The sequence below is a fragment of the Balaenoptera musculus genome, chromosome X, assembly GCF_009873245.2.
Source record: "Balaenoptera musculus isolate JJ_BM4_2016_0621 chromosome X, mBalMus1.pri.v3, whole genome shotgun sequence".
Taxonomy (NCBI): domain Eukaryota; kingdom Metazoa; phylum Chordata; class Mammalia; order Artiodactyla; family Balaenopteridae; genus Balaenoptera; species Balaenoptera musculus.
The window spans coordinates 57608285-57632456 of record NC_045806.1 but is presented as its reverse complement, the minus strand read 5'-3'; the positions used below and the strand labels follow the sequence as shown (position 1 = coordinate 57632456).

The 24172-nt window shown below is 39.5% G+C and overlaps 1 protein-coding gene across 13 annotated transcripts in view; it reads right to left on the bottom strand.

Annotated features, from left to right (window-relative positions):
- The window catches only part of TAF1 (TATA-box binding protein associated factor 1), a 93234-nt gene that overhangs the window by 51136 nt on the left and 17926 nt on the right, over positions 1–24172 (bottom strand). For 12 of the 13 annotated variants that reach the window (XM_036839230.1, XM_036839226.1, XM_036839222.1 and 9 more), the window contains 7 exons: positions 14878–15027; positions 14580–14699; positions 14095–14270; positions 13331–13509; positions 11680–11893; positions 2232–2397; positions 632–843 (listed from right to left, as the gene is read on the bottom strand). In XM_036839230.1, the coding sequence (XP_036695125.1) occupies positions 632–843; positions 2232–2397; positions 11680–11893; positions 13331–13509; positions 14095–14270; positions 14580–14699; positions 14878–15027 (1217 nt within the window). The remainder of the gene's footprint in view (positions 1–631; positions 844–2231; positions 2398–11679; positions 11894–13330; positions 13510–14094; positions 14271–14579; positions 14700–14877; positions 15028–24172) is intronic. The other variant, XM_036839223.1, reaches the window with a different exon arrangement.

The window sequence follows — 24172 nt, the reverse complement described above, 5'->3', positions numbered from 1 at the left end:
TGTTTCAGATATATAAAGATGAAACAAATGTGACAAATGTTAACAGCTGGTGAATTTAGAGGAACAACAAACTTTATTATTCCTTCAGCTTTTCTGTAGGTTTGCAATTTTCAAACTAAAAATTTAGGGGAGAATTTTTTTTTATTTAAAAACTTTTCTACTTGATTATCAAATTCTCTGAGGGCAAGAGACAGATAAGTATAAGCACAGTTTGTCTCCTTAATCTTTTTGGATGGTCCATTATCAGAACATCTGAGATCAGGGACCTTACAAATATTACAAGTGCCTGGAAGTAGAATAGGAAGAGCATCTACTATATGCCAGGCACTATACTACATTTTTTATATAGTCTCCCTCATTTTACCTTCATAGCTACCATTGTAAGGGTGATTTTATTTTGTAAATAAGGAAACTAAGACTCAGAAAAGTTAGGCAGCATGCCCAAGGGCAAGTGGTGGAGCTTAATGAGTGCTTCACAAGACTAATTTTCATTACCGGCAACAATTAGTGAGGAAAATCCATCAAAGTTCCTATGTCCTACATTCCACTTCAGAGAACACATCACATCCACCCCTGCCACCCATTGATATCACCAACCTCCAACAGATCTCTCCCACCTGCTATCTCTTACCTCTCAATTAGCTGTTTCCCTAAGACAATCTTGGTCCCTTCAACCTTGATAAGTTCTTCATTATCATTATGAATGACTGTCTTTTCCAACTCTTCCTCCTGCTCCTCTGTCATGGCAACAGGGTTGGAAGGTGGAGCATTTGTTTGATAATAAAGGGGGCAGAATTTGTTTGTTCTCATGTGCCCAATGGCACCACAAGCCCCACATTTCAGCTGCAAAAGGAAAAGTATCAACATGTCAGAGGTAAGCAGGCTTCTTTGTGTTAGCTTTAAGAAATATATAGAAGGTAGAAGAGAAACAAAGGCAGGCCCAGAACTTTTATTCTAACAATCATTATATGCCTTTCAACCAGAGGGCACTGGACAAAAGTGCATGTATGGAAATGACACATTAAAAACAAAATGAAATTCAGAGACTGAACATTACTTTAAAAACCAAGTGAGGGAGAAAAGGGAGAGGATTTCTACCCCCAATTTAAGTTGTAAACTATGAAAATATTAAATATGCATAAGAAAGGCTATTGGAAGCCCAAGGCTGCATTCAGCCTCACAGGCAGCCAGCATGGGTGTATTGCCAGCCTCAAGGAAGAGGCTTAATAATACCAAGTCTCCGGGAATTCCCTGGTGGTCCAGTGGTTAGGACTCCGTGCTCTCATTGCAGAAGGCCTGGGTTCAACCCCTGGTCAGGGAACTAAGATCCCACAAGCCATGCAGAGTGGCAAAAAATCCAAGGCTCCATCTTACTTTTGCAACTGCCCTCAGTTTCATCTGTAAAGTGGATCAATACTGCATCATATAATACTTATATAACATCACATAGAAGAAAGAAACATTAAAATACTTGATGACCTCAGTACATGTTAACAGCAGCTCACATTGGTTGAGAATTTTACACATTATAAAGTGCTCCTCATGCATTATATACTTTAATACAACACCAGTGTGAGACAGGTATCATTTTATAGAAGAGAAAACAGGTTTGGAGAGGTTACGGTCACAGAGCTACTAAATGGCAGAACAAGAACCTGAACCCAGATCTTCTGTTTCCGAGTCCATGGCTCTTTCCACTGTACCACAGTTGCCTCAATTTTTTTTTTAAACATCTTTATTGCAGTATAATTGCCCCACAATGGTGCGCTAGTCTCTGCCCCACAACAAAGCGAACCAGCCATACACATATATATAGTTGCCTCATTCTGTGATGCACGTTACAGTTACACTGCACAGTAATATCTGGAATCCCACCTAAATTATGCAAAGCAACCTGTATGTTTTTTTCTGTTGCTTCTTTTAGTACATGCAATTTAAAAACAAGATGTGTTCATGTAAGTACATACATGTACATGTTAAAAAAAATGCACCACACCTATCTCAACTCACAGAAAATATTTCCAATGGATGAAGTATAAATGACACCCAATGACACCACATCAAGTCTGGTGTTGTCAGTAGCAGTCGCAATAGTACTAATAACACCCAAGTGGCCACATCAATTCAAACTAGTTTTCCACAATACTGCCCTCATTCCCAGTAAGGGAGGATGCCAAAAGCTAAGGGAAAAGGTATGCTTTCTTAGTTATGATCACACCACATATACTTACTTTTAGGTCAGGACGCTCCTTCATTTTTTTGGGCTTCTTCTCAGGAGGACCCTTAAGCTTCTCCTTTTCCTGGTTTCGCTTAAGCCGCCTCAGTTGCTCTTGAATCCTCCGCCGTTCTTTTCGCATCTCTTCTCGATGCTGTTCATCAAAAAGGGCAAATTTACGACTAAATAATGGGGAAAAAAAAATCACAGATCCATAAGCAAACTTAAACCAAGAAGACTGTCCTGATAGCAAACATCTCAGAACTAAAGTAATCCACCAAGAATGAAACAAAAGGGGCTACCTGGCATCCCCATCTACCCTGCTCATCAGTCTTCCACGTGCAGAGAGGCACCTCTCTCAGAATGAGAAGCCCTGAGGAGTAACTAAGATTTCTGCCAACCAACCAATGAAAACACAAAGGACCCACTGGAACTAAAAACATGCCTTTATTTTGCAGCAAATTTGGAATTCTCCCTGTGATTTGGCTTTGTTCAAACCCAAAGTTCTAAAGGCAAAATGGTTGCCAATTAACACAGACTTCCAGGGACAACTGTGCAGAATCCTGTCACTAAAACTCAAGCATCAGGAGGAACCAAGATGGCAGAGTAGAAGGACGTGCTCTCACTCCCTCTTGCGAGAACACCAGAATCACAACTCGCTGCTGGACAATCACCGACAGGAAGACACTGGAACTCACCAAAAAAGATACCCCACATCCAAAGACAAAGGAGAAGCCACAATGAGACAGTAGGAGCGGCGCAATCACAGTAAAATCAAATCCCATAACTGCTGGGTGGGTGACTCAGAGACTGGATAACACTTATACCACAGAAGTCCACCCACTGGAGTGAAGGTCCTGAGTCCCACGTCATGCTTCCCAACCTGGGGGTCCGGCAACGGGAGGAGGAATTCCTAGAGAATCAGACTTTGAAGCCTAGTGGGAATTGATTGCAGGACGTCGACAGGACTGGGGGAAACAGAGATTCCACTCTTGGAGGGCACACACAAAGTAGTGGGCGCACCGGGACCCAGGGGAAGGAGCAGTGACCCCAGGGGAGACTGAACCAGACCTACCTGCTAGTGTTAGAGGGTCTCCTGCAGAGGCAGAGGGGGTGCTGTCGCTCACGGTGGGGACAAGGACACTGGCAACAGAAGTTCTGGGAAGTGCTCCTTGGCGTGAGCCCTCCCAGAGTCTGTCATTAGCCCCACCAAAGAGCCCAGGTAGGCTCCAGTGTTGGGTTGCCTCAAGCCAAACAACCAACAGGGAGGGAACCCAGCCCCACCCATCAACAGTCAAGTGGATTAAAGTTTTACTGAGCTCTGCCCACCAGAGCAACAGTCAGCTCTACCCACCACCAGTCCCTCCCATCAAGCCTCTTAGATAGCCTCATCCACCAGAGGGCAGACAGCAGAAGCAAGAAGAACTACAATCCTGCAGCCTGTGGAACAAAAACCACATTCACAGAAACATAGAAAAGATGAAAAGGCAGAGGGCGATTTACCAGATGAAGGAACAAGATAAAACCCCAGAAAAACAACTAAATGAAGTGGAAATAGGCGACCTTCCAGAAAAAGAATTCATAGTGATAGTGAAGATGATCCAGGACCTCGGAAAAAGAATGGAGGCAAAGATCGAGAAGGTACAAGAAATGTTTAACAAAGACCTAGAAGAATTAAAGAACAAACAAACAGAGATGAACAATACAATAACTGAAATGAAAACTACACTAGAAGGAATCAATAGCAGAATAACTGAGGCAGAAGAACGGATAAGTGACCTGGAAGACAGAATGGTGGAATTCACTGCTGTGGAACAGAATAAAGAAAAAAGAATGAAGAAAAACGAAGACAGCCTAAGAGACCTCTGGGACAAAATTAAACACAACGGGCTTCCCTGGTGGCGCAGTGGTTGAGAATCTGCCTGCCAATGCAGGGGACACGGGTTCGAGCCCTGGTCTGGGAGGATCCCACATGCCGCGGAGCGACTAGGCCCGTGAGCCACAATTGCTGAGCCTGCACGTCTGGAGCCTGTGCTCCGCAACAAGAGAGGCCGCGACGGTGAGAGGCCCGCACACCGCGATGAAGAGTGGCCCCCACTTGCCGCAACTAGAGAAAGCCCTCGCACAGAAATGAAGACCCAACACAGCCAAAAATAAATAAATGAATTTAAAAAACAAACAAACAAACACATGTGGTTAAATATTTAAAAAAAAAATTAAACACAACAACATTCGCATTATAGGGGTCCCGGAAGGAGAAGAGAGAGACAAAGGACCAGAGAAAATATTTGAAGAGATTATAGTCGAAAACATCCCTAGCATGGGAAAAAAATAGCCACCCAAGTCCAGGAAGCGCAGCGAGTCCCATACAGGAAAAACAAAGGAGAAACTCGCCGAGACACATAGTAATCAAATTGACAAAAATTAAAGACAAAGAAAAATTATTGAAAGCAGCAAGGGAAAAACGACAAATAACATACAAGGGAACACCCATAAGGTTAACAGCTGATTTCTCAGCAGAAACTCTACAAGCCAGAAGGGAGTGGCATGATATACTTAAAGTGATGAAAGGGAAGAACCTACAACCAAGATTACTCTACCCGGCAAGGATCTCATTCAGATTCGATGGAGAAATCAAAAGCTTTACAGACAAGCAAAAGCTAAGAGAATTCAGCACCACCAAACCAGCTCTACAACAAAAGCTAAAGGAACTTCTCTAAGTGGGAAACACAAGAGAAGAAAAGGACCTACAAAAACAAACCCAAACAATTAAGAAAATGGTCACAGGAACATACATATCGATAATTGCCTTAAACGTGAATGGATTAAATGCTCCAACCAAAACACACAGGCCTGCTGAATGGATACAAAACCAACACCCATATATATGCTGTCTACAAGAGACCCACTTTAGACCTAGGGACACATACAGACTGAAAGTGAGGGGATGGAAAAATATATTCCATGCAAATGGACATCAAAAGAAAGCTGGAGTAGCTATACTCATATCAGATAAAATAGACTTTAAAATAAAGAATGTTACAAGAGACAAGGAAGGACACTACATAATGATCAAGGGATCAATCCAAGAAGAAGATATAACAATTATAAATATATATGCACCCAACATAGGAGCACCTCAATACATAAGGCAACTGCTAACAGCTATAGAAGAGGAAATCGACAGTAACACAATAATAGTAGGGGACTTTAACACCTCACTTACACCAATGGACAGATCATCCAAAATGAAAATAAATAAGGAGAGAGAAGCTTTAAATGACACAATAGACCAGATAGATTTAATTGATATTTATAGGACATTCCATCCCAAAACAGCAGATTACAATTTCTTCTCAACTGCGCATGGAACATTCTTCAGGATAGATCACATCTTGGGTCACAAATCAAGCCTCAGTAAATTTAAGAAAATTGAAATCATATCAAGCATCTTTTCTGACCACAACGCTATGAGATTAGAAACGAATTACAGGGAAGAAAACATAAAAAACACAAACACATGGAGGCTAAACTATACCTTACTAAATAACCAAGACATCACTGAAGAAATCAAAGAGGAAATCAGAAAATACCTAGAGACAAATGACAATGAAAACACAATGATCCAAAACCTATGGGATGCAGCAAAAGCAGTTCTAAGAGGGAAGTTTATAGCTATACAAGCCTACCTCAAGAAACAAGAAAAATCTCAAGTAAACCATCTAACCTTACACCAAAAGGAACTAGAGAAAGAAGAACAAACAAAACCAAAGTTAGCAGAAGGAAAGAAATCATAAAGACCAGAGCAGAAATAAATGAAATAGAAACAAAGAAAACAATAGGAAAGACCAATAAAACTAAAAGCTGGTTCCTTGAGAAGATAAACAAAATTGATAAACCATTAGCCAGACTCATCAAGAAAAAGAGGGAGAGGACTCAAATCAATAAAATTAGAAATGAAAAAGGAGAAGTTACAACAGACACCGCAGAAATACAAAGCATCCTAAGAGAATACTACAAGCAACTCTATGCCAATAAAATGGACAACCTGGAAGAAATGGGCAAATTCTTAGAAAGGTGTAACTTTCCAAGACTGAACCAGGAAGAAACAGAAAATATGAACAGACCAATCACAAGCAATGAAATTGAAACTGTGATAAAAAATCTTGCAACAAACAAAAGCCCAGCACCAGATGGCTTCACAGGTGAATTCTATCGAACATTTAGAGAAGAGCTAAAACCCATTCTTCTCAAACTCTTCCAAAAAATTGCAGAGGAAGGAACACCCCCAAACTCATTCCATGAGGCCACCATCACCCTGATACCAAAACCAGACAAAGTTACTACAGAAAAAGAAAATTACAGGCCAATATCACTGATGAATATAGATGCAAAAATCCTCAACAAAATACTAGCAAACAGAATCCAACAACACAGTAAAAGGATCATACACCATAATCAAGTGGGATATATCCCAGGGATGCAAGGATTCTTCAATATACGCAAATCAATCAATGTGATACACCATATTAACAAATTGAAGAAGAAAAACCATATGATCATCTCAATAGATGCAGAAAAAGCTTTTGACAAAATTCAACACCCATTTATGATAAAAACTCTCCAGAAAGTGGGCATACAGGGAACCTACCTCAACATAATAAAGCCCATATACGACAAACCCACTGCAAACATCATTCTCAATGGTGAAAAAGTGAAAGCATTTCCTCTAAGATCAGGAACGAGACAAGGATGTCCACTCTCACCACTATTATTCAACATAGTTCTGGAAGTCCTAGCCACGGCAATCACAAAAAGAAATAAAAAAATAAAAGGAATACAAAGAAAAAGAAATAAAAGGAATACAAATTGGAAAAGAAAAAGTAAAACTGTCACTGTTTGCAGATGACATGATACTATACATAGAGAATCCTAAAAATGCCACCAGAAAACTACTAGAGCTACTCAATGAATTTGGTAAAGTTGCAGGATACAAAATTAATGCACAGAAATCTCTTGCATTCCTATACACTAATGATGAAAAATCTGAAAGAGAAATTATGGAAACACTCCCATTTACCATTGCAACCAAAAGAATAAAATACCTAGGAATAAACCTACCTAGGGAGACAAAAGACCTGTATGCAGAAATCTATAAGACACTGATGAAAAAAATTAAAGGTGAAACCAACAGATGGAGAGGTATACCATGTTCTTGGATTGGAAGAATCAATATTGTGAAAATGATTATACTACCCAAAGCAATCTACATATTCAATGCAATCCCTATCAAATTACCAATGGCATTTTTTGCAGAACTAGAACAAATCATCTTAAAATTTGTATGGATACACAAAAGACACCGAATAGCCAAAGCAGTCTTGAAGGAAAAAAAAAAGCTGGAGGAATCAGACTCCCTGTCTTCAGACTATACTACAAAGCTACAGTAATCAAGACAATATGGTACTGGCACAAAAACAGAAACATAGATCAATGGAACAAGATAGAAAGCTCAGAGATAAACCCACGCACCTATGGCCAACTAATCTATGACAAAGGAGGCAAAGATATACAATGGAGAAAAGACAGTTTCTTCAATAAGTGGTGCTGGGAAAACTGGACAGCTACATGTAAAAGAATGAAATTAGAACACTCCTGAACACCATACACAAAAATAAACTCAAAATGGATTTGAGACCTAAATGTAAACGTGGACACTATAAAACTCTTTAGAGGAAAACATAGGAAGAACACTCTTTGACATAAATCACAGCAAGACCTTTCTTGATCCACCTCCTAGAGGAATGGGAATAAAAACAAAAAATAAACAAATGGGACCTAATGAAACTTCAAAGCTTTTGCACAGCAAAGGAAACCATAAACAAGACGAAAAGACAACCCTCAGAATGGGAGAAAATATTTGCAAATGCATCAACGGACAAAGGATTAATCTCCAAAATATATAAACAGCTCATGCAGCTCAATATTAAAGAAACAAACACCCCAATCCAAAAATGGGCAGAAGACCTAAACAGACATTTCTCCAAAGAAGACATACAGATGGCCAGGAAGCACATGAAAAGATGCTCAACATCACTAATTATCAGAGAAATGCAAATCAAAACTACAGTGAGGTATCACCTCACACCAGTTAGAATGGGCATCATCAGAAAATCTACAAACAACAAATGCTGGAGAGGGTGTGGAGAAAAGGGAACCCTCTTGCACTGTTGGTGGGATTGTAAATTGATACAGCCACTATGAAGAACAATATGGAGGTTCCTTAAAAAACTAAAAATAGAATTACCATATGACCCAGCAATCCCACTGCTGGGCATATACCCAAAGAAAACCCTAATTCAAAAAGACACATGCACCTGAATGTTCATTGCAGCACTGTTTACAATAGCCAGGTCATGGAAGCAACCTAAATGCCCATCAACAGACGAATGGATAAAGAAGTTGTGGTACATATATACAATGGAATATTACTCAGCCATAAAAAGGAACGAAATTGAGTCATTTGTTGAGAAGTGGATGGGTCTAGAGACTGTCATACAGAGTGAAGTAAGTCAGAAAGAGAAAAACAAATATTGTATATTAATGCATGTATGTGGAACCTAGAAAAATGGTACAGACGAGCCAGTTTGCAGGGCAGAAGTTGAGACACAGATGTAGAGAATGGACATATGGACACCAAGGGGGGAAAACTGCGGTGGGGTGGGGATGGTGGTGTGCTGAATTGGGCAATTGGGATTGACATGTATACACTGATGTGTATAAAATTGATGCCTAATAAGAACCTGCAGTATAAAACAACAAACAAAACAACTAATACTAAACTTTCATTGGGTTATCTGTATGGAAATATGTTAATATAAATGTTTCAGACATTACATGAAATTTCTAAAAATCTTATATTTGTATTTGTATGGAAATATGTATGGAAATATCTTAATATAAAGGTTTCAGACATTATATGAAATTTCTAAAAATCTTATATTTGTATTTGTATGGAAATATGTATGGAAATATGTTAATATAAATGTTTCAGACATTACATGAAATTTCTAAAAATCTTATATGTTCTGGTATAATGTTATAAGTAATAATCCTAGTTATTACTTTAAAATGTATATCTCAGAAATAACTAATTTTCTTGTCAACTGCATTATTATGAACTTTCATCAAATCTTTAACAGTGGTCATTTTTAAGTCTTTTGTCATTTACAGACAGTTCTGGGTGTACTCTGATGCTTTTGCAAATATGTTCCTATAAAAGGCTTTCATCTTCAAGAAATTCATGGAAAAGACTCTGACAAGTACAGGTTTCTGGTAACTGACTGTACTGCTGAACTGAATGAATAAGCATTTTCAGAACTCTAATGAGAAACTGATGAACTCATAAAAATGCTAACAAAAGATCAAGATGAAAAAAAAAATTAATTACATGGGACTGAGTGAACTGATGAGGATGAGTATAATTTTTGTGACTTTGTGTCAGAATTAAAAAAAAAAATCCCACAAGGACTCAGAGGCAAAGAATATACAAATCAATTTTCACTGCAAAGTAAAGCAGCTGTTACAGTGGAGGATTACTGGACTGAATGTCAATATTATGACATAGTATGAGTGTGTTTCATGTTTGGTAATTGCAATCATTGTTGCTTTTGTTGTGGTCATCCATGTACAATGCTTGGTGTCAGTCTACTTATCTCTTGTAAAAATAAAATACAGTGTGTGTGTGTGAAAAAAAAAAAAAACTACAGTGAGGTATCACCTCACACCAGTTAGAATGGGCATCATCAGAAAATCTACAAACAACAAATGCTGGAGAGAGTGTGGAGAAAAGGGAACCCTCTTGCACTGTTGGTGGGAATGTAAATTGATACAGCCACTATGGAGAACAGTATGGAGGTTCCTTAAAAAACTAAAAATAGATTTACCGTATGATCCAGTAATCCCACTCCTGGGCATATACCCAGAGAAAACCATAATTCAAAAAGACACATGCACCCCAATGTTCATTGCAGCACTATTTACAATAGCCAGGTCATGGAAGCAACCTAAATGCCCATCGACAGACGAATGGATAAAGAAGTTGTGGTACATATATACAATGGAATATTACTCAGCCAAAAAAAGGAACGAAATTGAGTCATTTGCTGAGACGTGGATGGATCTAGAGACTGTCATACAGAGTGAAGTAAGTCAGAAAGAGAAAGCCAAATATCGTATATTAACGTATGTATGTGGAACCTAGAGAAATGGTACAGATGAACTGGTTTGCAGGGCAGAAGTTGAGACACAGACAAACAAACAAAAAAAACAACTAATACTAAACTTTCTTTGGGTTATTTGTATGGAAATATGTTAATATAAATGTTTCAGACATTACATGAAATTTCTAAAAATCTTATATGTTCTGGTATAATGTTATAAGTCATAATTCTAGTTATTATTTTAAAATGTATATCTCAGAAATAACTAAATTACCTTGTCAACTGCATTATTATGAACTTTCATCAAATCTTCACCCATGGTCATTTTTCGGTCTTTTGTCATTTACAGACAGTTCTGGGTGTACTCTGATGCTTTTGCAAAAACGGTCCTATAAAAGGGTTTCATCTTCAAGGAATTCATGGAAAAGACTCTGACAAGTACAGGTTTCTGGTAACTGACTATACTGCTGAACTGAATGAATAAGCATTTTCAGAACTCTAATGGAAAACTGATGAATTCATAAAAGTGCTAACAAAAGATCAAGATAAACAAAAATTAATTACATGGGACTGAGTGAACTGATGAGGATGATTATAATTCTTATGACTTTCTGTTTGAATAAACCCCCCCCCCCCAAAAAAAAAATCCCACAAGGACTCAGAGGCAAAAAATATACAAATCAATTTTCACTGCAAAGTAAAGGAGCTGTTAAAGTGGAGGATTACTGGACTGAACGTCAATATTATGACACAGCATGAGTGTGTTTCGTGTTTGGTAATTGCAATCATTGTTGCTTTTATTGTGGTCATCCATTTACAATGCTTGGTGTCAGTTTATTTATCTCTTGTAAAAATAAAATACAGTGTGGGGACTTCCCTGGTGGTCCAGTGGTTAAGAATCCTCCTTCCAATGCAGGGGATGTGGGTTCGATCCCTGGTTGGGGAACTAAGATCCCACGTGCCGCAGGGCAACTAAGCCTTTGCGCCACAACTAGAGAGAAGCCTGCATGCCATGTAGAGCCCGCGCACCAGAACAAAGACCTGATGCAGCCAAAATAAGTAAATTGAAAAAAAAAAAAAGCCAAAATACAGTGTGTGGGTGTGGAAAAAAAAAAGAATATTCAAAAAATAAAAAATTAAAAAATTAAAAATATAAAAAACTCAAGCATCCACCCTCACTCCCTTCCCCATCATTATCATTCTCCTTATCGCACTGGAAAGTGGGGAGGGAGTCAAACTCACATGAATTCCTCATCTTTTGTGGTCCGTATACGCACATAGGCATCAATGACAGCTGGCTTTCGGACGGTCTCACAGCGAACATATTCCTTCCCCTCTTCATCGCGAAACGTGCGATAAATCTTGAGACAACGGCCAGTGGCAGAAGAGTTAAGGCTAGTCACAGAAGCTGTGTCATCATCTCTGTGATTGTTTCCTGCTGCTGCTGAGCCTGCTGCTGCAAGGCAGAAAAAGATTTCCACACATTCCCCCTACCACCCAAATGGCCATTTTCTTGGGGTTGAGTGGAGACTCCGAAGCTCAACATCCCACAGAACTATGGTTCTACAGAAAGCATCAGTCACCACCAGCCCCAAGAATACACTGAGTTGTCCTTTCCTGACTTCATTTTACCACTGTCAGTGTTCTCGTTTTTGTTAGTACAGAAAGTTCTGAAAGGATCTCAAAGAAACACGTTTGTTATATAGGGAACAGAAGAGCAGTAGCTGTATTCTGATTCCTCTGAACAACAGCGCAAGAAGAAAGTCCAAGCAGGAAGCAGTTGATGGTCACATTATAGAAAAGCACCCAAGCACCCACGGGAAATAGATGGCACCACAGAAAAAATCCAGAGTCTCAAGGCCTAGAGTATGCTTCTCCAACTTTAATATGAATGAATAGGAATCATCTGAGGATCCTGTTAAAATAGAGATTCTAATTCAGTAGGTTTGGGGTGAGACCTGAGATGCTGCATTTCTAACAAGCTCCCATGTGATGTAGATACTGCTGGTCCAGGACCACACTAGAGGAAAGGCTTTATCACATCTTTACGAAGTAGCCAGAACAACAGAATTACACAAAGCTTTTACAGAGAGGAAACAAAGGAAAGGCTACTGTGAGTGAAAATAGTCATTTAAATCTTCATCTTCAGCCTTTATCCTCTCTCTCAGTATCTACATCCAAGTTTTCAACTGCCTGCTTGACATCTATACTGGGAGTATCATGGGGACCTCAAACACCACATATTACACCTTTCCTTCTTAAACCTGCTTCTTTTTCTGAAATTTACTACTTTAATCAATGGTACCACCACCATCTTTCTAGCAAGCAAGAGAGAAATCTTAAGGTCCCTTTGATTTTTCTCTTTTCATTCCCAGTGACCAAATCCCAAACCAGTTTAGGCCTTTCTCATTCCCACCGTCAACTTATGCAATTTTGGGTTGGTGATTTAAAACTTTTTAGGGTCTAAGACTCCTTTGAGAATCTCCTGAAAGCCATGGATCTTCTCAGAAAAGGCACATTTGCACAGAATTGTACATGTGATTTCAGAGGGTTCATGAACAACCCCCCAATTCATCCACAGATTCTGTATTAAAAACTCTTACCCTCTAGGATGAATGCCCAGAAAACTCAATTGATGTACAGCACTGATAGCCCTGGCTTGGCCAGGCCTAATACAGACAGAGGCAGTAGTGGACTGGCAGCATCTCTTCAATTTGTGCCCCACAGACAAACCTAGAGTCCAGTTTGCAGAATCTCTCTACCTCATCTATAGGCTTCCCTACACTCATTCCCTACTTCTTCTGCCTCCAGCTTTACCTCAGTTATTAGCGTGGTTATTTACACTTTCTTGATCTTTCTTTTTCTTGTCTGTCTGTGAAGTCACTACCCTCACCCAGTAGCATCCGCTGCAGTTCCTTCCGCTCCTGCTCCTCCCGCTCACGTGACAGCTGAGAGCTGGTTTTCTTATTCTGCAACATGTTCTCGATGTTCTTTCCCATCTCCTCAAAGTCACTGTCTTCAGCTGAGCTGCTATCTGTGTCAGTTGATAAGATTTCAGTTGATGACAAAACCCTAAAAAGAAAAAACAATGTTAAGAAGAGGGAAACATAAATGTGTAGAAACAACTGAAGAAATACAGTTTTAGTTTAGGCAAGAGTAGGAAATTGAGAAATCAACCTTAAAAAAGAAATATTCAAAATCCACTAAGACATGGGACCCTGAACAGAGAAGCTCTACAAAGTTTTCCCAGAAATTTAGTCACAAGGCAAGTTCAAAATATGAAATAGTACTGCAACTCTTTCACAATTCCTGGAAAAAACCTGAGAAACAAATCAGTACATCGGTCATTTTTAATAGGGCATTACCATCCTCTAACCACTAAGCCTACTGTTGCCTATCACCACTGTAATGGCTGCCAGGTCCAAGTAGGCCACAAAAGTTGCCATGGAACCTAGCAGTTCTTGCCATTCAAAACCTTTGCCAAGCTGCTTTGAAGGGAGTAGGTACTCTAGCAGTATTATGAATAGACACCACCCTGAAATCTCAGATACCTGACCACTAGTCACTTTATTAGGTGACCTTCTCTTCACTATAAAATAATGCCTGGGACCCCTCCCCTTTCCAGCTTGGATTTTCTACAGCACTAAAACAACACACTTGTTCTGCAGGTCAAAGATGCGCTGACATTCCTCTTTGTAACGCTCTTGATGCTCAGCCACAGAAAACCTTGATCCACGGGCAAATTTACTCATGGGCCCCTCTCCAGAGCGGGCCTGTTCTGTTGACATTGTGCGTACTACATCGATCACTTCCCAGCGGGACAACTTTTTAATCTACAAGAGACACACACACACACACACACACACAAATCATTCAGGGATTTCAAAGGACAAACCAGGGTACACGGTTAGAGAGTTAGACCAAAACCAAAAAAACAAAAAACACAACAACAATGAAATCACCCAAAGCAGGTTAAACAGAAAGCTTTGGGAAAGCTAACTCCTGAAAAAGTATCTAAGATCCAGTTTACCACAACCTACCCTACAAAATTCTCCAGATTAGTTCCTAGCATCTGCCTCCAAGCTTTTCCCTGTCTATACAAAGCCCCTAGGAGCCTGTAAGTCTTCCTCTTCCACACCCACCTCTTCCTCAGGCACGCCAAATTTACGTAGAAGTTGCTTGGCATTTTTCAGTGAAAGGCGACGGAGGTCTGCATCTGTTCCTGTCACTGTCTTCTTCACTGGCTGAGGCTCCTTATCATCCTACCTCAGAAACAAAACAAGAGAGAATCCTAGTAAGCTGAACTCTTTATGGTAGGCATTTAAGTCATCCTGTCAACATTTTAATGGCTTTCCAGATCCCCACCCATTCATCTCCATTCCTTAACCTCTATTTCTTCCTCCCTTGATTTTTAACCTCTAGAAATTCAGACAGTCTCACCTTCTGCTGTGTTGGTTTGTTTGGAATCTTCACATAGGAGAATCCTTCACCACACCCTGTGGGATCTGCCACCCCAGTCACCTCCAGGAGACACTTGCCCTTCATGGCAGCAATGAAGGCCCTTGTGGTGTTCCAAGGAGCAGTGCGAACCTGAGTTATAGAAAAAGATTCAAAGGGTGGTGGGAAACATTTGCTCTAGCCATACTTAGAAGGTGGGGGTAATTACAATAATGTACAATTTGATGCTTTCTTAAACTGTCCACAGAGATCAACAGTTACATAAAGCTGCCCAGTACTCAGCCTGCTGTTCTTTCCTATGGTACTTAAATCATGATAATAAATAGAGGCCAAGATCTCAGTCAGTATAAGTAGGAATATGCGGAACAGTGGTACCCCCTTCAGCCCCATATCCCTTGGGTTTGACTGAGAGTTCTCAAAGACAGTGTTGCCCCCACCCTCACAATGCTCAAAGAGTTAAGTTAGATTGATGACCACATTTGATTGCCCAATTGCTCAAACGCCTTCTTCAGAATGACTCTCACAATTAGATGATAAGCATGCTTTACAAAAGCACTGGCCCCAATCCCAGTAGCAATAAATCAAAGTGTATTCTACCTCTGCCACTGGTTTGGTCAAAAAGGCCTGTCCTCTCCTGGGACCCTGAATAGTGTTCATCAACCCCATTAAATAATCAGGCAGTTAAGACAAGGGGAATGTGCTTGTCCAAACAGACCAGTCAAGAGTATAAATTATTAGCTAGAAAGAGGCCAATTCTCTACTCAAGATTCAATCTTGAAGGCCATTCAACAGAATCTTTAATTTTGGAAATTCTTAGACATCCACTCATTGTTAACTCCAACCTCAAAAGAATAGTACAACAATGCTTCTTTAGTCACTCTGCCTGACCTCACTGACAATCATTCACTCACTTAACAAATATTTATGGAATATCTACCACATGTCAAGCACTACTTTCTCAAGGACCTCATGTTAGTGAGGGAGAGATAAATAAACCAACAAATTCAATACTGCATGATCAGTGCCATGATAGGAAAGTAAAAAGTGCTGTATGTACACAAAGAAGGAAAGGATGGTGATCCAATCTGAATGAAGGGTGGGAGTGAGGGCAAGAGTCGGGGAAAGCTTCCAGGAGAATATAACTTGTAGATGAAAGCCAGATGACAGAGGAGTGGAGAGAAAACATTCTAGGCAGAAGGAATAGCAGTTGCAAAATCCTAGAAGACAGCAGAAAGAAATTAAGGGAACTGAATGAACTTCAGTATGTTTGGAGCTTAGAGTATAAAATGGGCAGTGACAGATGAGAGGAGGTGAGAGTTGTATTACAATACAAGACCAAAATCATGTAAAGCCTTATGAATCATGTTAAGGATTTCTTCCTAAAAGAAATGAGGACCCAAAGGAAGTCTTTGGGCAAGAGAGTGATATGACCAAATTTTTGTTTTAAAAGATCATTTAATTTTTTGACAAATGGTACTAGAATAACTGGACATTCATATGCAAAAAAAAATGAACCTTAATCTACACCTTGCACCCTAAACAAAAATTAACTCAAAATGGATCTAACCATAAGATCTAAAACAATAAAACCTTTAGAAGAAAATATAAGAAAAAAACTTTGCAACCCTGAGTTCGATTAAAATATCTTACATATAACACCAAAACCACAAGCAACAAAGGAGAAGATTTACAAGTTAGACTTCAGCTCTTCATAAGACACTGCTAAGACAATTAATACACAAGCCTCAGATTGGGAGGAAAATCTTTGTAAATCACGTACCTGATAAAGAACTCGGACCTAGAATACATAAAGAACTCTCAAAACTTTAGAAGAAAACAAACAACTAATTAAAAATAAAAATTGGCAAAAGAGATACAGACCCTCAACCAAAGAAGATAACTGGATGATAAATAAGCACATAGAAAGATGCTCAACATCTTTAGCTATCAGGGAAATGCAAATTAAAACTGCAATGACAGGAGGATTAACCAAGATGGCAGAGTAGAAAGACGTGCTCTCACTCCCTCTTGCGAGAGCACCAGAATCACAACTGGCTGCTGGACAATCATCGACAGGAAGACACTGGACTTCACCAAGGAGGATACCCCACGTCCAAGGACAGAGGAGAAGCCACAGTGAGACGGTAGGAGGGGCGCAATCAGAGTAAAATCAAATCCCATAACTGCTGGGTGGGAGACTCAAAGACTGGCAAACACTTATACCACAGAAGTCCACCCACTGGAGTGAAGGTTCTGAGCCCCACGTCAGGCTTCCCAACCTGGGGGTCCGGCAACGGGAGGAGGAATTCCTAGAGAATCAGACTTTGAAGCCTAGTGGGAATTGATTGCAGGACGTCGAAAGGACTGGGGGAAACAGAGACCCCACTCTTCGAGGGCACACACAAAGTAGTGTGCGCATCGGGACCCAGGGGAAGGAGCAGTGACCCTGGGGGAGACTGAACCAGACCTACCTGCTGGTGTTGGGGGGTCTCCTGCAGAGGCGGGGGGTGGCTCTGTTTCACCGTGGGGACAAGGACACTGGCAGCGGAGGTTCTGGGAAGTGCTCCTTGGCGTGAGCCCTCCCAGAGTCTGCCATTAACCCCACCAAAGAGCCCAGGTAGGCTCCAGTGTTGGGTTGCCTCAGGCAAAACAACCAACAGGGAGGGAACCCAGCCCCACCCATCAACAGTCAAGTGGATTAAAGTTTTACGGAGCTCTGACCACCACAGCAACAGTCAGCTCTACCCACCACCAGAGCCTTCCATTAAGCCTCTTAGATAGCCTCAACCACCAGAGGGCAGACAGCAGAAGCAAGAAAAACTACAATCCTGCAGCCTCTGAAACAAAAACCACATTCACAGAAAGATAGACAAGATGAAAAGGCAGAGGGCTATATACCAGATGAAGGAACAAGAAAAAACCCCAGAAAAACAACTAAATGAAGTGGAGATAGGCAACCTTCCAGAAAAAGAATTCAGAATAATGATAGTGAAGATGATCCAGGACCTCGGAATAAGAATGGAGGCAAAGATTGAGAAGATGCAAGAAATGATTAACAAAGACCTAGAAGAATTAAAGAACAAACAAACAGAGATGACCAATACAATAACTGAAATGAAAACTACACTAGAAGGAATCAATAGCAGAATAACTGAGGCAGAAGAACAGATAAGTGACCTGGAAGACAGAATGGTGGAATTCACTGCTGCAGAAGAGAATAAAGAAAAAAGAATGAAAAGAAATGAAGACAGCCTAAGAGACCTCTGGGACAACATTAAATGCAACAACATTCGCATTATAGGGGTCCCAGAAGGAGAAGAGAGAGAGAAAGGGCCAGAAAAAATATTTGAAGAGATTATAGTCGAAAACTTCCCTAACATGGCAAAGGAAATAGCCACCCAAGTCCAGGAAGCGCAGAGAGTCCCGTACAGGATAAACCCAAGGAGAAACACGCCGACACACATAGTAATCAAAGTGGCAAAACTTAAAGACAAAGAAAAATTATTGAAAGCAGCAAGGGAAAAACGACAAATAACATACAAGGGAACTCCCATAAGGTTAACAGCTGATTTCTCAGCAGAAACTCTACAAGCCAGAAGGGAGTGGCATGATATACTTAAAGTGATGAAAGGGAATAACCTACAACCAAGATTACTCTACCCGGCAAGGATCTCATTTAGATTTGATGGAGAAATCAAAAGCTTTACAGACAAGCAAAAGCTAAGAAAATTCACCACCACCAAACCAGCTCTACAACAAATGCTAAAGGAACTTCTCTAAGTGGGAAACACAAGAGAAGAAAAGGACCTACAAAAACAAACCCAAACAATTAAGAAAATGGTCATAGGAACATACATATCAATAATTACCTTAAACGTGAATGGATTAAATGCTCCAACCAAAAGACACAGGCTTGCTGAATGGATACAAAAACAAGACCCATATATATGCTGTCTAGAAGAGACCCACTTTAGACCTAGGGACACATACAGACTGAAAGTGAGGGGATGGAAAAAGATATTCCATGCAAATGGAAATCAAAAGAAAGCTGGAGTAGCTATACTCACATCAGATAAAATAGACTTTAGAATAAAGAATGTTACAAGAGACAAGGAAGGACACTACATAATGATCAAGGGATCAATCCAAGAAGATATAACAATTATAAATATATATGCACCCAACATAGGAGCACCTCAATACATAAGGCAACTGCTAACAGCTATAAAAGAGGAAATTGACAGTAACACAATAATAGTGGGGGACTTTAACACCTCACTTACACCAATGGACAGATCATCCAAAATGAAAATAAATAAGGAAACAGAAGCTTTAAATGACACAATAGACCAGATAGATTTAATTGATATTTATAGGACATTCCATCCAAAAACAGCAGGTTACACGTTCTTCTCAAGTGCACACGGAACATTCTCCAGGATAGATCACATCTTGGGTCACAAGTCAAGCCTCAGTAAATTTAAGAAAATTGAAATCATATCAAACATCTTTTCTGACCACAATGCTATGAGATTAGAAATGAATTACAGGGAAAAAAACGTAAAAAACACAAACACATGGAGGCTAAACAATACGTTACTAAATAACCAAGAGATCACTGAAGAAATCAAAGAGGAAATCAAAAAATACCTAGAGACAAATGACAATGAAAACACGACGACCCAAAACCTATGGGATGCAGCAAAAGCAGTTCTAAGAGGGAAGTTTATAGCTATACAAGCCTACCTCAAGAAACAAGAAAAATCTCAAGTAAACAATCTAACTTTACACCTAAAGAAACTAGAGAAAGAAGAACAAACAAAACCAAAAGTTAGTAGAAGGAAAGAAATCATAAAGATCAGAGCAGAATTAAATGAAATAGAAACAAAGAAAACAATAGCAAAGATCAATAAAACTAAAAGCTGGTTCTTTGAGAAGATAAACAAAATTGATAAGCCATTAGCCAGACTCATCAAGAAAAAGAGGGAGAGGACTCAAATCAATAAAATCAGAAATGAAAAAGGAGAAGTTACAAGAGACACTGCAGAAATACAAAGCATCCTAAGAGACTACTACAAGCAACTTTATGCCAATAACATGGACAACCTGGACGAAATGGACAAATTCTTAGAAAGGTATAACCTTCCAAGACTGAACCAGGAAGAAATAGAAAATATGAACAGACCAAATCACAAGTAATGAAATTGAAACTGTGATTAAAAATCTTCCACCAAACAAAAGTCCAGGACCAGATGGCTTCACACGTGAATTCTATCCAACATTTAGAGAAGAGCTAACACCTATCCTTCTCAAACTCTTCCAAAAAATTGCAGAGGAAGGAACACTCCCAAACTCATTCTATGAGGCCACCATCACCCTGATACCAAAACCAGACAAAGATACTATAAAAAAAGAAAATTACAGACCAATATCACTGATGAATATAGATGCAAAAATCCTCAACAAAATACTAGCAAACAGAATCCAACAACACATTAAAAGGATCATACACCACGATCAAGTGGGATTTATCCCAGGGATGCAAGGATTCTTCAATATACGCAAATCAATCAATGTGATACACCATATTAACAAATTGAAGAATGAAAACCATATGATCATCTCAATAGATGCAGAAAAAGCTTTTGACAAAATTCAACACGCATTTATGTTAAAAACTCTCCAGAAAGTGGGCATACAGGGAACCTACCTCAACATAATAAAGGCCATATATGACAAACCCACAGCAAACATCATTCTCAATGGTGAAAAAGTGAAAGCATTTCCTCTAAGATCAGGAACAAGACAAGGATGTCCACTCTCACCACTATTATTCAACATAGTTCTGGAAGTCCTAGCCACGGCAATCACAGAAGAAAGAGAAATAAAAGGAATACAAATTGGAAAAGAAGAAGTAAAACTGTCACTGTTTGCGGATGACATGATACTATACACAGAGAATCCTAAAACTGCCACCAGAAAACTGCTAGAGCTAATTAATGAATATGGTAAAGTTGCAGGATACAAAATTAATGCACAGAAATCTCTCGCATTCCTATACACTAATGATGACAAATCTGAAAGAGAAATTATGGAAACACTCCCATTTACCATTGCAACAAAAAGAATAAAATACCTAGGAATAAACCTACCTAGGGAGACAAAGGACCTGTATGCAGAAAACTATAAGACACTGATGAAAGAAATTACAGATGATACCAACAGATGGAGAGATATACCATGTTCTTGGACTGGAAGAATCAACATTGTGAAAATGAGTATACTACCCAAAGCAATCTACAGATTCAATGCAATCCCTATCAAATTACCAATGGCATTTTTTTTTAATTTATTTATTTATTTTTGGCTGTGTTGGGTCTTCATTTCTGTGCGAGGGCTTTCTCTAGTTGCGGCAAGCGGGGGCCACTCTTCATCGCGGTGCGCGGGCCTTTCACTGTCGCGACCTCTCTTGTTGCGGGGCACAGGCTCAGTAGTTGTAGCTCACGGGCCTAGTTGCTCCGTGGCATGTGGCATCTTCCCAGACCAGGGCTTGAACCCGTGTCCCCTGCACTGGCAGGCAGATTCTCAACCACTGCGCCACCAGGGAAGCCCCCAATGGCATTTTTTACGGAGCTAGAACAAATCATCTTAAAATTTGTATGGAGACACGAAAGACCCCGAATAGCCAAAGCAGTCTTGAGGGAAAAAAACGGAGCTGGAGGAATCAGACTCCCTGACTTCAGACTATACTACAAAGCTACAGTAATCAAGACAATATGGTACTGGCACAAAAACAGAAACATAGATCAATGGAACAGGATAGAAAGCCCAGAGATAAACCCACACACCTATGGCCAACTAATCTATGACAAAGGAGGCAAAGATATACAATGGAGAAAAGACAGTCTCTTCAATAAGTGGTGCTGGGAAAACTGGACAGCTACATGTAAAAGAATGAAATTAGAATACTCCCTAACACCATACACAAAAATAAACGCAAAATGGATTAGAGACCTAAATGTAAGACTGGACACTATAAAACTCTTAGAGGAAAACATAGGAAGAACACTCTTTGACATAAATCACAGCAAGACCTTTTTTGACCCACCTCCTAGAGGAATGGAAGTAAAAACAAAAATAAAGATATGGGACCTAATGAAACTTCCAAGCTTTTGCACAGCAAAGGAAACCATAAACAAGACAAAAAGATAACCCTCAGAATGGGAGAAAATATTTGCAAACGAATCAACGGACAAAGGATTAATCTCCAAAATATATAAACAGCTCATTCAGCTCAATATTAAAGAAACAAACACCCCAATCCAAAAATGGGCAGGAGACCTAAATAGACATTTCTCCAAAGAAGACATACAGATGGCCACGAAGCACATGAAAAGGTGCTCAACATCACTAATTATTAGAGAAATGCAAATCAAAACTACAATGAGGTATCACCTCACACCAGTTAGAATGGGCATCATCAGAAAATCTACAAACAACAAATGCTGGAGAGGGTGTGGAGAAAAGGGAACCCTCTTGCACTGTTGGTGGGAATGTAAATTGATACAGCCACTATGGAGAACAATATGGAGGTTCCTTAAAAAACTAAAACTAGAATTACCATATGACCCAGCAATCCCACTACTGGGCATATACCCAGAGAAAACCGTAATTCAAAAAGACACATGCACCCGAATGTTCATTGCAGCACTGTTTACAATAGCCAGGTCATGGAAGCAACCTAAATGCCCATCAACAGACGAATGGATAAAGAAGTTGTGGTGCATATATACAATGGAATATTACTCAGCCATAAAAAGGAACGAAATTGAGTCATTTGTTGAGAAGTGGATGGGTCTAGAGACTGTCATACAGAGTGAAGTAAGTCAGAAAGAGAAAAACAAATATCGTATATTAATGCATGTATGTGGAACCTAGAAAAATGGTACAGGTGAGCCAGTTTGCAGGGCAGAAGTTGAGACACAGATGTAGAGAACGGACATATGGACACCAAGGGGGGAAAACTGCGGTGGGGTGGGGATGGTGGTGTGCTGAATTGGGCGATTGGGATTGACATGTATACACTAATGTGTATAAAATTGATGCCTAATTAAGAACCTGCAGTATAAAAAAACAAACAAACAAAACAACCAATACTAAACTTTCATTGGGTTATTTGTATGGAAATATGTTAATATAAATGTTTCAGACATTACATGAAATTTCTAAAAATCTTATATTTGTATTTGTATGCAAATATATTTGGAAATATGTTAATATAAATGTTTCAGACATTACATGAAATTTCTAAAAATCTTATATGTTCTGGTATAATGTTATAAGTAATAATCCTAGTTATTACTTTAAAATGTATATCTCAGTAATAACTAATTTTCTTGTCAACTGCATTATTACGAACTTTCATCAAATCTTTTTTTTTTTTTAATTTATTTATTTATTTATTTTTGGCTGTGTTGGGTCTTCGTTTCTGTGCGAGGGCTTTCTCTACTTGCGTCGAGCAGGGGCCACTCCTCATCGCGGTGCGCGGGCCTCTCACTATCGCGGCCTCTCTTGTTGCAGAGCACAGGCCCCAGACGCGCAGGCTCAGTAGCTGTGGCTCACGGGCCCAGTTGCTCCGCGGCATGTGGGATCCTTCCAGACCAGGGCTCGAACCCATGTCCCCTGCATTAGCAGGCAGATTCTCAACCACTGCGCCACCAGGGAAGCCCCCATCAAATCTTTAACTGTGGTCATTTTTAAGTCTTTTGTCATTTACAGACAGTTCTGGGTGTACTCTGATGCTTTTGCAAATATGTTCCTATAAAAGGGTTTCATCTTCAAGAAATTCATGGAAAAGACTCTGACAAGTACAGGTTTCTGGTAACTCACTGTACTGCTGAACTGAATGAATAAGCATTTTCAGAACTCTAATGAAAAACTGATGAACTCATAAAAGTGCTAACAAAAGATCAAGATGAAAAAAAAAATTAATTACATGGGACTGAGTGAACTGATGAGGATGAGTATAATTTTTGTGACTTTGTCTGAATTAAAAAAAAAATCCCACAAGGACTCAGAGGCAAAGAATATACAAATCAATTTTCACTGCAAAGTAAAGGAGCTGTTACATTGGAGGATTACTGGACTGAATGTCAATATTATGACATAGTATGAGTGTGTTTCATGTTTGGTAATTGCAATCATTGTTGCTTTTGTTGTGGTCATCCATGTACAATGCTTGGTGTCAGTCTACTCATCTCTTGTAAAAATAAAATAC